The 14,613-nt window shown below is 42.5% G+C and overlaps 1 protein-coding gene across 3 annotated transcripts in view; it reads left to right on the forward strand.

Annotated features, from left to right (window-relative positions):
- The first annotated feature begins 13,838 nt into the window (after positions 1-13,838).
- The window catches only part of LOC135526004 (palmitoyltransferase ZDHHC14-like), a 102,819-nt gene continuing 102,044 nt past the window's right edge, over positions 13,839-14,613 (forward strand). For 2 of the 3 annotated variants that reach the window (XM_064954013.1, XM_064954016.1), the window contains exon 1: positions 14,222-14,315. Coding sequence is in view for 1 of the 3 variants with exons in the window: in XM_064954017.1 (XP_064810089.1) it covers positions 14,227-14,315 (89 nt within the window). In the remaining 2 variants the exon portion in view is untranslated. Of the gene's footprint in view, positions 14,316-14,613 lie in introns of all 3 variants that reach the window. The other variant, XM_064954017.1, reaches the window with a different exon arrangement.

Raw genomic sequence — 14,613 nt, forward strand, 5'->3', positions numbered from 1 at the left:
GTTTCACAACTCTGATACTGAATGGACTTGCTTGTGTCACCGACCATCCTCTTGTAAGACAATCTTCCCTGAGAAGATGCCCATATTGGCACGATGTGGGCCCAATGCAGTCTAAAATATTGGCTCCATGTAGGCTGCCGATGAGCCTTATTTATGAAATGTATTTATGAAACTTTGAATTCAATGCATAAATTGCATAATTTTCAAGCCTTAAAAGGTATTTAGGGAATGTGATACATTGTATCAGAAAGACAACCACGTTTTTACAATCATACATATATATTTTAAGAGAGACTGTTTGTCATATGTCACATGCACTTATTTAAGTGTTTTTAAAGATCCTTGAACTGGACTGAAACTGAGTAATGTTTGCACACAAAATAACTGTGTACAAACCATGCCCCCATATATTAAAATGGCCCTGCCTCTAGCTGGGTTTGGTGTGGGCTAGCCTGTGTTGGGCTAGTTTAAGCTAGCCCGTGTTAGGCTGTTGTGGGATTGGTGTGGGCATGCCTGTGTTGGACTTGTGTGCTAGCCCGTGTTGGGCTGGTGTGTGTTTGCCCAGTGTTGGGTTGATGTGCGATTAGTGGAAATTAGCCTGTGCTGGGCTAGCCCATGTTAGGCTAGTGTGGGCTTGGTATGGGATAGCCCGTGCCAACCGAATACCCACGTGGGGCCAATGAGGTCATGTTTGCTGGGTTATCCTGCCCTTAGTAATGTGTAACAGAAAATGTTCCTGGACAAAGGCCCAGCTACATTCTGAATCAGCCCCATTTTGTACTTAGACCGTAAGAAAGGGATATCATATCGGGTATATTTTCTAAGACAAATCAAGCTTCATCCACATGCCAGGACTTGCTGTGACTCCAGGATTTAAAGTATGACCTCTTGGATTAAGGGTCAATAGAAAGCATTGAAAACATCCATCATTCGGCACAGATTAGGTTAAGTGTGAAAGTGCATGCAACAGCTTTATCCACTACGTCAGTCTCATCATATACAATTAATATGATGTAATCCACTACTATGAAAGCATTTTGGATTACAGCATCCATTTGCTGTTAGATTGGAAATATGTTTTATGGCAATACCTCCTGAGACTGCAGCTCAATAGCCTGGTCGATGATGACAAGGATGATTCTGGCCCAGTGGGAGTGAGATTTGTGGAGAGAATAGATCCTTGTGTTCTTGCTGATCCATATGTGTTGTCAGGTTGGGGACCGTCGAGTCGGTGAAAGTAACACAAAGTGGACTTGTGATGATTTATTGTTTCTTCCATCCAGAGAGAGCGGGCGCTCCGGACCATGCAACTCGGGACAAGAACTGTGATTTGTTTTGCTTGCCGGAGCAGGACGCCGTTGAAAAGAGTGATATTAAGTGTCAGCTGAAATAAAAGTTTTCTGGTGTCTGTGACGCCCACCGTTTGGTTAGATACAGGTCCGATGGAGAGCATGGTGAAACGGAGAAGACATTGTCTGTCCTGCTGAGTTGTTGATGCCGAGTCTCTGCCCAACAAGGTCAAGTTTTGATTTGATTTGATTTTGAAGTTAGGATGTGTTAGTTATCCCGTGAGCGCTTTTGATCTGAAAATACTACAGTGTTATAGGTTCCAAGATTATGGTCGTGTTGGAGCCGTAGGTAGGAGGGCGATTCCTAGATGTGTGCTGTGTACAGGAGGACATGAAACGAAGGAATGAGTAGTATCGGTGGTGAATGTTGTATGTGTAAGCTGTGAGGGTGCCCATGAGGCTGGAGAACTGAGGTGTGCGGTGAGTGAGAGGCAGGTTGAGGTTACCAGGGTCAGAGTAGTACAGAAAGCGTTGTATGCTGAAGCAGTGAAGAGAGTGTAAGAGGAAGATGGGTCCAGGGTGAGGGATCCTGAGAGGATTACTGTGAGTAGTCAGAGACCAATAGAGAGGGATGGGAATAATACGTGCTTCAGTAAATTGGGTTTCTTAGCATTCATAGCCATGGTTGTCAACTGTACTGCAGAAATGGAATGCAAGTCACAGAAAATAGTGGTTGTGGTGGCAGCTGCAGAGAGTACTTGGGCTTGTGAGGTTTTACTGCAGAAGATTTGCAGGGGGCGTTAAGTGGTAGTGTTCTGTCCTCGCAGACCGTGACTGGCCTCACACTTCAGTACAGTAGGTGGTGGTGTATGCACCTAAAAGTTAGATGTGATCCTCCAACCCAATCTCAAAGAAGAAGAAGGGATCATAGCTTTCACCTGGATTCACCTGGTCAGTCTATGTCATGGAAAGAGCAGGTGTTCCTAATGTTTTGTACACACAGTGTATACTGCATGTAAATGATACAAGTGTATGTAGCCACATTTCACTATGAACATAAAATTATAATTCCAATGTGTTGTGAATGGGAAACCTGTCTCGATATCTGGATATCAAATATCAATATCGATATCAAATTGTATTTGTCATATGCAGCGAATACAATAGGTGTAGACTTTACCGTGAAATGCTTATTTACGAGCCCATTCCCAACAATGAACAGTTAAAAAGTAGGACAAATATTTGCTAAATAAAAAGGAAATAGCAACACAATAAAATAACAAGACCATATACAAGGAACACCAGTATCGAGTCAATTTGCAGGGGTACGAGGTAGTTGAGGTAATACAGTACGTACATGTAGCACAGGAGGTTGTTGTTACCTTAATTGGGGAGGATGAGCTTGTGGTAATGGCTGAAGCAGAATGGGTGAAATGCTATTAAACACATGGTTTGATACCAACCCATTTGCTCCGTTCCAGACGTTATTATGAGCCATCCCCCACCCAGCCTCCACTGCCATTTTTTTAAATGAAACCTTTATTTAACTAGGCAAGTCAGTTAAGAACAAATTCTTATTTACAATGACAGCCTACACCGGCCAAACCAGAAGGATCCTGGGACAATTGTGGGCCGCCCTATGGGACTCCCAATCATGGCCGGGTTGTGATACAACCTGGATTCAAACCAGGGTGTCTGTAGTGAAGCCCCTAGCACTGAGATTCAGTGTCTTAAGACAGCTGCACCACTTGTGAGCTCTGTAGGTAGGGGTAGAAGTAGAAGTGACCATGATTCAGTGTCTTAGACAGCTGCACCACTTGTGAGCTCTGTAGGTAGGGGTAGAAGTAGAAGTGACCATGATTCAGTGTCTTAGACAGCTGCACCACTTGTGAGCTCTGTAGGTAGGGGTAGAAGTAGAAGTGACCATGATTCAGTGTCTTAGACAGCTGCACCACTTGTGATCTCTGTAGGTAGGGGTAGAAGTAGAAGTGACCATGATTCAGTGTCTTAGACAGCTGCACCACTTGTGAGCTCTGTAGGTAGGGGTAGAAGTAGAAGTGACCATGATTCAGTGTCTTAGACAGCTGCACCACTTGTGAGCTCTGTAGGTAGGGGTAGAAGTAGAAGTGACCATGATTCAGTGTCTTAAGACAGCTGCACCACTTGTGATCTCTGTAGGTAGGGGTAGAAGTAGAAGTGACCATGCAACTAGGGACAAGAACTGTGATTTGCTTTGCTCACAGGAGTAGCGCAGATCCCGAGTGGCGCAGCGGTCTAAGCCACTGCCTCACTGTGCTAGAGGTGTCACTACAGACCCTGGTTCGATCCAGGGCTGTATCACAACCAGCTGTGATCGGGAGTCCCATGGGGCAGTGCACAATTGGCCCAGCGTCATCAGGGTCTGGGGGGGGTTGGCCGGGGCAGGCCGTCATTGTAAATAAGAATTTGTTCTTAACTGACTTCAATAGTCAGATAAAAATAAAAATAAAATCAGGATATATAATACACAGTAGGTGTGTGTGTGTTGGAGAGCCAGTGTAGTATGTGTGGGTAGAGTCTAGAGACTGTGCATATACATCCAGTGCAAGAGAGTCAGTGCAAAAAAAAGATAAACAAATATCTAATAAAGGGGGTCAATGTAAATAGCCTGGGTAGCAAATTGATTAACTGTTCAGCGGTCTTATGGCTTGGGAGTATAAGCTGTTCAGGACCCTTTTGGTTGCTGTGCGGTAGCACAGAGAATAGTCTATGACTTGGGTGACTGGAGTCTTTGACAATCTTTTGCGCCTTCCTCTGACACTGCCTGGTATAGAAGTCCTGGATGGCAGTGAGTTCGGCCCCAGTAATGTATGGGGCTGTACGCACTACCCTCTGTTGGGCCTTGCGGTTGGATGCCGAGCAGTTGCCATACCAAGCTGTAATGCAGCCTGTCAATGGTGCAGCTGTTGAACTTTTTTGAAGATCTGAGGCATACAGAATGATGCATTGGCTATGTGTAACACTGAGAGTCGATTGAACTTTTCTATTCTCAGATCCCCTTTAAAGTGCTTTTAAAAGTCACTCTTTTTGCACACAAAGATTGTCATGAAAAGCAGGTTCATGAGAAACTGGTTCCTGTGTTCTCTCTGAGTGTATTTCTCATTGGAATACACTTCAGAGGCAGTAGCCTAGTGGTTAGGGCGTTGGGCAAGTAACTAAAATGTTGCAAGATTGACTCCCCGACCTGACAAGGTATAATTCTGTCGTTCTGCCCCTGAACAAGACAGTTAACCCACTGTTTCTAGGTCATCATTGTAAATGAGAGTTTGTTCTTAACTGACTTGCCTGGTTAAACAAAGGCAAAATAAAAAAATCCTCACCACTAATAGCCCTGTTGATAATATACAGTGCATTTGAAGGTATTTTACATTTTGTTACCTTACAGCCTTATTCTAAAAAAAAATGTTTCTTCTTTTTTCCCTCATTAATCTACACACAATACCCCATAATGAAAAAAGCATAAAAATATTTTTATACAGTGGCTTGCGAAAGTATTCACCCCCTTGGCATTTTTCCTATTTTGTTGCCTTACAACCTGGAATTAAAATGGATTTTTGCGGAGTTTGTATCATTTATTTATTTATTTTTGGAGGGTGGATCAGCTTAATATTGCGGAAAGAATGTTGCTTCCAATGTAATTGTCTGCATCATTTCCAATCCCCCATATATTTTGGTAAATATATATATCCATACACGCATGCATAAATATACACATATACAGTGCCTTGCGAAAGTATTCGGCCCCCTTGAACTTTGCGACCTTTTGCCACATTTCAGGCTTCAAACATAAAGATATAAAACTGTATTTTTTTGTGAAGAATCAACAACATGTGGGACTTGTGTCCCACATGTTGTTGATTCTTCACAAAAAAATACAGAAAAATTGGGCGTGCAAAATTATTCAGCCCCCTTAAGTTAATACTTTGTAGCGCCACCTTTTGCTGCGATTACAGCTATAAGTCGCATGGGGTATGTCTCTATCAGTTTTGCACATCGAGAGACTGAAATGTTTTCCCATTCTTCCTTGCAAAACAGCTCGAGCTCAGTGAGGTTGGATGGAGAGCATTTGTGAACAGCAGTTTTCAGTTCTTTCCACAGATTCTCGATTGGATTCAGGTCTGGACTTTGACTTGGCCATTCTAACACCTGGATATGTTTATTTTTGAACCATTCCATTGTAGATTTTGCTTTATGTTTTGGATCATTGTCTTGTTGGAAGACAAATCTCCGTCCCAGTCTCAGGTCTTTTGCAGACTCCATCAGGTTTTCTTCCAGAATGGTCCTGTATTTGGCTCCATCCATCTTCCCATCAATTTTAACCATCTTCCCTGTCCCTGCTGAAGAAAAGCAGGCTCAAACCATGATGCTGCCACCACCATGTTTGACAGTGGGGATGGTGTGGTCAGGGTGATGAGCTGTGTTGCTTTTACGCCAAACATAACATTTTGCATTGTTGCCAAACAGTTCAATTTTGGTTTCATCTGACCAGAGCACCTTCTTCCACATGTTTGGTGTGTCTCCCAGGTGGCTTGTGGTAAACTTTAAACAACACTTTTTATGGATATCTTTAAGAAATGGCTTTCTTCTTGCCACTCTTCCATAAAGGCCAGATTTGTGCAATATACGACTGATTGTTGTCCTATGGACAGAGTCTCCCACCTCAGCTGTAGATCTCTGCAGTTCATCCAGAGTGATCATGGGCCTCTTGGCTGCATCTCTGATCAGTCTTCTCCTTGTATGAGCTGAAAGTTTAGAGGGACGGCCAGGTCTTGATAGATTTGCAGTGGTCTGATACTCCTTCCATTTCAATATTATCGCTTGCACAGTGCTCCTTGGGATGTTTAAAGCTTGGGAAATCTTTTTGTATCCAAATCCGGCTTTAAACTTCTTCACAACAGTATCTCGGACCTGCCTGGTGTGTTCCTTGTTCTTCATGATGCTCTCTGCGCTTTTAACGGACCTCTGAGACTATCACAGTGCAGGTGCATTTATACGGAGACTTGATTACACATAGGTGGATTGTATTTATCATCATTAGTCATTTAGGTCAACATTGGATCATTCAGAGATCCTCACTGAACTTCTGGAGAGAGTTTGCTGCACTGAAAGGGGCTGAATAATTTTGCACAACCAATTTTTCAGTTTTTGATTTGTTAAAAAAGTTTGAAATATCCAATAAATGTCGTTCCACTTCATGATTGTGTCCCACTTGTTATTGATTCTTCACAAAAAAATACAGTTTTATATCTTTATGTTTGAAGCCTGAAATGTGGCAAAAGGTCGCAAAGTTCAAGGGGGCCGAATACTTTCGCAAGGCACTGTATACATACACATACCTATATAGACATACATACTTTTTAAAAGAATATACCTTTATTATTATTCCCTGCAAAACCTTCTGCCGATCCCCCAATTGGAGTAAACTAATAAACACTTCTGCTTCTACCTTCAATCCATACATCTTATACACATTCTACAGACACAGTCTACTTTACAATAGTTCTCTCTTGTTTGTTCTTAGTCCTTCCTCTATTTCTGATGTCCATCCAGTTTGATTTCTATTTGTAACTGTGCTATTTCACAAAAGTTCCGAACCTATATACATTTTACAGATCCCGTATGCTTTACATTGTTTATCTTGTTATTAGTCCCACCCTTCAGCTCCATTCAACCCCTCCCATCTGTCTCTCAACATCATCTATTTCGGATTTCTATCATTTGATTGACACAACATGCCTACCACTTTGAAGATGCAAAATATTTTTCATTGTGAAAACAGGAAATAAGACAAAAAACAGAAAACTTGAGCGTGCATAATTATTCACCATCCCAAAGTCAATACTTTGTAGAGGCACCTTTTGCAGCAATTATAGCTGCAAGTCTCCTGGGGGTATGTTTCTATAAACTTGGCACATCTAGCCACTGGGATATTTGCCCATTCTTCAAGGCAAAACTGGTCCAGCTCCTTCAAGTTGGATGGACTCTGCTTGTGTACAGCAATCTTTAAGTCATACCACAGATTCTCAATTGGATTGAGGTCTGGGTTTTGACTAGGCCATTCCAAACAATGTAAATGTTTCCACTTAAACCACTCGAGTGTTGCTTGAGCAGTATGCTTAGGGTCATTGTCCTGCTGGAAGGTGAACCTCCATCCCAGTTTCAAAAATCTGGAAGACTGAAACAGGTTTCCCTCAAGAATTTCCCTGAATTTAGCGCCATCCATCATTCCTTCAATTCTGACCAGTTTCCCAGTCCCTGCCGATGAAAAACATGGTGTTTTCAGGGTGTTGGGTTTGTGCCAGACATAGCATTTTCCTTGATGGCCATAAAGCTACATTTTAGTCTCATCTGACCAGAGTACCTTCTTCCATATGTTTGGGGAGTCTCCCACATGCCTTTTGGAAAACACCAAATGTGTTTGCTTACTTTTTTCTGGCCACTTCCGTAAAGCCCAGCTCTGTGGGGTGTATGGCTTAAAGTGGTCCTATGGACAGATACTCCAATCTCCGCTGTGGAGCTTTGCAGCTCCTTCAGGGTTATCTTTGGTCTCTTTGTTGCCTCTCTGATTAATGCCCTCCATGCCTGGTCTGTGAGTGTTGGTGGGCGGCTCTCTCTTGGCAGGTTTGTTGTGGTGCCATATTCTTTCCATTTTTTAATAATGGATTTAATGGTGCTACGTGGGATGTTCAAAGTTTCTGATGTTTTTTATAACCCAACCCTGATCTGTACTTCTCCACAACTTTGTCCCTGACCTGTTCGGAGAGCTACTTGGTCTCCATAGTGTCGCTTGCTTGGTGGTGTCCCTTGCTTAGTGGTGTTGTAGACTCTGGGGCCTTTCAGAACAGGTGTAAATATACTGAGATCATGTGACAGATCATGTGACACAGATTGCACACATGTGGATTTTATTTAACTAATTATGTGATTTCTGAAGGTAATTGGTTGCACCAGATCTTATTTAGGGGATTCATAGCAAAGGGGGTGAATATATATGCACACACCACTTTTCCATTTTTTTGAATTTTTTGAAACAAGTAATTTTTTTCAATTCACTTCACCGATTTGGACTATTTTGTGTATGTCCATTAAATGAAATCCAAATAAAAATCAATTTAAATTACAGGTTGTAATGCAACAAAATAGTAAAAATGCCAAGGGGGTGAATACTTTTGCAAGGTACTGTAAATGTCTGCAAATTTAGAAAAAAATATAAACTGAAATATCACATTTACAAGTATTCAGACCGATCACAGCCTTGAGTCTTATTGGGTATGACGCTGGCTGGGCTCCCTGCCTGTGCCATTAAACCCCTACAACTCATCCAGAATGCCGCAGCCCGTCTGGTGTTCAACCTTCCCAAGTTTTCTCACGTCACCCCGCTCCTCCGCTCTCTCCACTGGCTTCCAGTTGAAGCTCGCATCCGCTACAAGACCATGGTGCTTGCCTACGGAGCTGTGAGGGGAACGGCACCGCAGTACCTCCAGGCTCTGATCAGGCCCTACACCCAAACAAGGGCACTGCGTTCATCCACCTCTGGCCTGCTCGCCTCCCTACCACTGAGGAAGTACAGTTCCCGCTCAGCCCAGTCAAAACTGTTCGCTGCTCTGGCCCCCAATGGTGGAACAAACTCCCTCACGACGCCAGGACAGCGGAGTCAATCACCACCTTCCGGAGACACCTGAAACCCCACCTCTTTAAGGAATACCTAGGATAGGATAAAGTAATCCTTCTCACCCCCCCTTAAATGATTTAGATGCACTATTGTAAAGTGGCTGTTCCACTGGATGTCATAAGGTGAATTCACCAATTTGTAAGTCGCTCTGGATAAGAGCGTCTGCCAAATGACTTAAATGTAATGTAAATGTAATGACGCTACAAGCTTGGCACACCTGTATTTGGGGAGTTTCTCACATTCCTCTCTGCAGATCCTCTCAAGCTCTGTCATGTTGGATGGCGAGTGTCGCTGCACAGCTATTTTCAGGTCTCGCAAGAGATGTTCGATGGGGTTCAAATCTGGGTTCTGGCTGGGCCACTCAATGATATTCAGAGACTTGTCCCGAAACCACTCCTGTGTTGTCTTGACTGTGTGCTTAGGGTTGTTGTCTGGTCGCCCCCAGTCTAAGGTCCTGAGCTCTCTGGGGCAGGTTTTCATCAAGGATCTCTCTATATTTTGCTCCGTTCATCTTTTCCACTGAAAAACATCCCCCTAGTATGATGCTGCCACCACCATGGCGCCAGGTTTCCTCCAGACGTGACACTTGGCATTTAGGCCAATGAGTTCAATCTTAGTTTCATCAGTCCGGAGAATCTTGTTTCTCATGGTCTGAGACTCCTTTAGGTGCTTTTTGGCAAACTCCAGCGGGTTGTCAGGTGCCTTTTACTGAGGAGTGGCTTCCATCTGGCCACTCTATCATAAAGGCCTGATTGGTGGAGTGCTGGAAAGATGGTTGTCCTTCTGGAAGGTTCTCCCATCTCCACAGAGGATCTCTGGAGCTCTGTCAGAGTGATCATCGGGTTCTTGGTCACCTCCGTGACCAAGGCCCTTCTCCCCCGATTGCTCAGTTTGGCTGGGCGGCCAGCACTAGGAAGAGTCTTGGTGGTTCCAAACTTCCTCCATTTAGGAATAATGGAGGCCACTGTGTTCTTGGGGACCTTTCAATGCTGAATACATTTTTTGGTACCCTTCTACAGATCTGTGTCTCGACACAATCCTGTCTCGGAGGTCAACGGACAATTCCATCAACCTCATGGCTTGGTTTCTGCTCTGACCTGCACCGTCATTTGTGGGACCTTATATAGACAGGTGTGTGTCTTTCCAAATCATGTCCAGTCAATTGAATTTACAACAGGTGGACTCCAATCAAGTTGTAGAAACCTCTCAAGGATGATCAATGGAAACAGGATGCACAAGAGCTCAATTTTGAGTCTCATAGCAAAGGGTCTGAATACTTATGTAATTGTAGTTTTCGCTTTGTCATTATGGGGTATTGTGTGCAGATTGATGAGGATTTATTTTTATTTAATTAATTTTAGAATAAGGCTGTAATGTTACAATTTTTTTTTTAAATTCAAGGGGTCTGAATACTTTCCGAGTGCACTGTACCTATGTACTGTATGTCTAATGACTCAGATAGAGAGTTCTGATTGTCGGACTGTGGGAATGATTGAGTGAATCAAGCCTGAACCCAGGCATTATTTAGACTAGGAGATGTGGAGGAAGGCAGTGGTGTGTAGGTGGTACAAGGGAGTCAATAGCAGAGGTGTGGACTCGAGTCACATGACTTGGACTCAAGTCAGACTCGAGTCACAAATATGATGACATGCAATTCGACTTTGACTTTAACACCAATGGACTTGAGTCTTATGACTCGACCTGAAGTCAGATACCCTCCCCAAGCCTAAATATTACAAATGATGCTATTAAAAAAGTGTGCAGCACATCAACTCTTCATTTAACAGATTACAGCTTGAATCGTACAGCAGCCAATCAATTTCAAACTTTGTTCGACATTTGAAGCTACACAAAGAACGTTAAGTCGTGGCTAATTTAGCCAACAGCTATATATTTTATTACTTTACTGGTGTATCATGTAGGCTAACATAACGTTAAATCGATGAACCTCCACACAGTTAGTCAGTGCGGGAACGTGATCATTGCACCCAAGATTAGTAGCCTAAATCCTCCCTGATGTTACTGCTGTTCCTAAAACCATTGACATACATTAGCCTACTGTAACCACACAGAGAGAGAGTGTGTTAAGGTTGGGCCATTGTGTACAAGCCTACATCGTCCGATTGCGCCCCATAGCGATCCTCGATAGTTGATCACTATTGTTAAAAATATGAAATGGTATTACATTTGGTGAAGAGCACATTTTGACTTGTTTAGGACTGGAAACTTAAAATTTAGAACTTGAGACTTGACTTGATACTTGACGTTCTTGACTCGGACTTGCCTGTCTTGACTTGGGACTTGAGAGCTAAGACTTGAGACTTACTTGTGACTTGTAAAACAATGACTTGGTTCCACCTCCGGTCAATAGCGAGTGAAGATCCCAGGAAAATTACATCACCATGACCAAAGCAGTACCTCAGGATCTTGCATCATCAAGTGACGAGGCTAGCATTAGGGGACATGTCTCACTCTGTGTGCATATCATAGACTTAAGATAGCTCAGTTGATATAGCATTGCGCTTGTAACGCCAGGGCAGTGGATTCATTTCCCAGGACCACCCATTTGTAAAATGCATGTATGGATGACTGTAAGTCGCTTTGGATAAAAGCATTTGTTAAATGGCATATACAGTGCCTTCAGAATGTATTCATACCCCTTGACTTTTTCCACATTTTGTTGTGTTACAACCTGAATTTAAACTTGATTAAATTGAGATGTTGTGTCACTGACCCACACACAATACCCCATAATGTAAAAGTGGAATTATATTTTTGGAAATGTTTACATATTAATAAAAAATGAAAAGCTGAAATGTCTTGAGTCAATAAGTATCCAACCCCTTTGCTATGGCAAGCCTAAATAAGTTAAGGAGTACAAAATTGCTGAGCAAGTCAAATAATAAGTTGCATGGACTCTGTGTGCAGTAAGTCTTTAACATGATTTTTGAATGATTACCTCATAACGTTCCTTATTTGAGCAGTGAATTTCAAACACAGATTCAACCACAAAGACCAGGGAATGTTTTCAATGCCTTGCAAAGAAGTGCAACTATTGGTAGATAGGTAAAAAAATAAATATTGAATATGCCTTCGAGCATGGTGAAGTTATTAATTACACTTTGGATGGTATCAATACACCCAGTCACTGAAAAGATACAGGCATCCTTCCTAACTCAGTTGTCGGAGAGTAAGGAAACCGCTCAGGGATTTCACCATGAGGCCAACAGTTAGAGTTTAAAGGCTGTGATAGGAGAGAAGTGAGGATGAATCAACAACATGGTAGTTACTCCACAACACTAACCTAAATGACAAAGTGAAAAAAAGGAAGCCTGTACAGAATACAAATATTCCAAAACATGCATCCTGTTTGCAATAACGCACAAAAGTACAAATAAATTAACTTTATGTCCTGAATACAAAGTGTTATGTTTGGGGCAAATCCAACACAACATATCACTGAGTACCACTCTCCATATTTTCAAGCATGTTGGTGGCTTCATCAATAGCCTAAAACACAAGGCCAAATATACACTGGCGTTGCTTACCAAGATGACATGGAATGTTCCTGAGTGGCCTAGTTACAGTTTTGACTTAAATCGTCTTGTCAATCTATGGCAAGACTTTAAAATGGCTGCCTAGCAATGATCAACACCAACTGGACAGAACTTCAAGAATAAAAAATAAAAAATGCAAATATTGTCAATCCAGATGTGCAACGCACTTAAGAGACTCACAGCTGTAATCGCTGCCGAAGGTGACTCAGGGGTGTGAATACTTCTGCATATTATATTTTTGTGTTTCATTTTCAATAAATTCGCAAACATTTCTAAAAACATGTTTTTCCACTCTGTCATTATAGGGTATTGTGTGTACGTGGGTGAGAATTGTATTTATTTATGTAGAATTCAGGCTTTAACACAAAACAAACGTTGAGTAAGTCAAGGGGTATCACTACTTTGAGGGCACTGTATAATTCGTATAATATACACATCGTATAATTTCATCTGTCCCATTATGGCATCTGTGAGAGAACAGGCAGCACCATTGAGGCCCTCTCCATTTTGAAGTAGTCAATTTTCTTCTTCTTTCTCCTTCTATGAGTTGGCAAACAAACAAAGGTGCATACTGCCACCTGGAATGTGTTGTTTGAACAGGTATAAAGACAATGTTGGCGATTTACAGTTATGGAATGTTTGCTCACGAGTATAATTCATTGGCTGACCCCTCCTGGTGACCTGGATGGAATAATGTGATCCTTCCTTAACCAGAGGAAGAGGTGAAGCGGGAGGATCCACTCCAGTCAAAATCTGTCCAAGGCGGAATACAGCGATAAGCAGACCAATAAATAGACAGCCTGCCTTCCCTCCTTTGGGAGAATGACTCCCATTGTTAGGGTGGAGACAAGAACATCTCGTCAGTATATACAGTATCTCTGCATTAACCCATATGAAGTCCCACCCAGTTGACTACTTCAAAATGGTGAAAGTACTCAATTCCACTGCCCATGCTAAAACGGGCTTTTGGGCACCACAGTCCCCCATCTATCTACATGATAAGTATTCATTCCCCTGCTGGCGCCAACATAGTAGTAGACTAGAATTCAGGATCTAACAGGGTCTAATTTTCATCATCTATTGATCATATTGTTCTATTATTGAAGACATTAAATGCTATTTTTTTGTATCATTCAAGCATTGGACATTTGTTTTCATTTTCTATCCAGATGTACAATCAATTATATAATGGTTCACTAGCTACATTCCCCATAATTCCTGTTGCACAGCTATCCACTGACCAAAAAAAAGAGGAGGAGCTGTGTGCTACGTATGTGGTAACGTTTTCTTGTTGCAATGAGCAGTGCAACGTGAGGGTGGCAGCAGTGGGAATACTTTCCCAACAATATAGCAAACACAGTGTGTGATATCGATGTTTCAGCAGCCTGTCTGGGAATAGTGTACCGCGCAAGCGAAGGAGTACGTGGCACAATGATCGGAATATCCTCAGATTTGGGATGTCTGTAGCTAGCTGGAAGAAGCGATCTTTCGTACTGCGCGCAACGACTACCCAGAGAGCCAGGATGGAGCATATCTTCTAAACATCCCTTGCTGCGGTTGAAGTGGTGTGGCGTGGGACCGATGTCCGTTCTATACGCTGACTTTCTATGAATGAAGCGTTTGGTGTTTTCAGACCAGGCATAAACGTTTTGTAATTCAGAGAGAAAGGATGATATTGGTTTCGACTGCAGTTCGCAACAAACCCGGATACAAGAGCGGAAAAAAGTGCCGTACCACAAGCAGTGTCGACTTACTTTGGTGAGCTGTCAGAGGGGTCGAAACACTAACGTTCGAGGGATTAGGTTTCTGTGATGGTATGCCGCTGCTGATGTGACCGTAATGTTTGCTGAATGAAAACCGGTATTGGTTTACAGGAAACGACAGAACACTCAGAGCCCCCCCCCCCGAGTTTCAATACAAGTATGTTAATGTCGTTAGCTTAGCTGCATTTTCTTTTGTCTGGGTAGTTTGTTACTAGTTAACGTTAGCTGTCTATACCTAGCCGTAAAATACATTTGGCGGATGATTTTCACGTAACATTAGTCAACATTTGATT

Source organism: Oncorhynchus masou, chromosome 32, assembly GCF_036934945.1.
Source record: "Oncorhynchus masou masou isolate Uvic2021 chromosome 32, UVic_Omas_1.1, whole genome shotgun sequence".
NCBI lineage: Eukaryota > Metazoa > Chordata > Actinopteri > Salmoniformes > Salmonidae > Oncorhynchus > Oncorhynchus masou.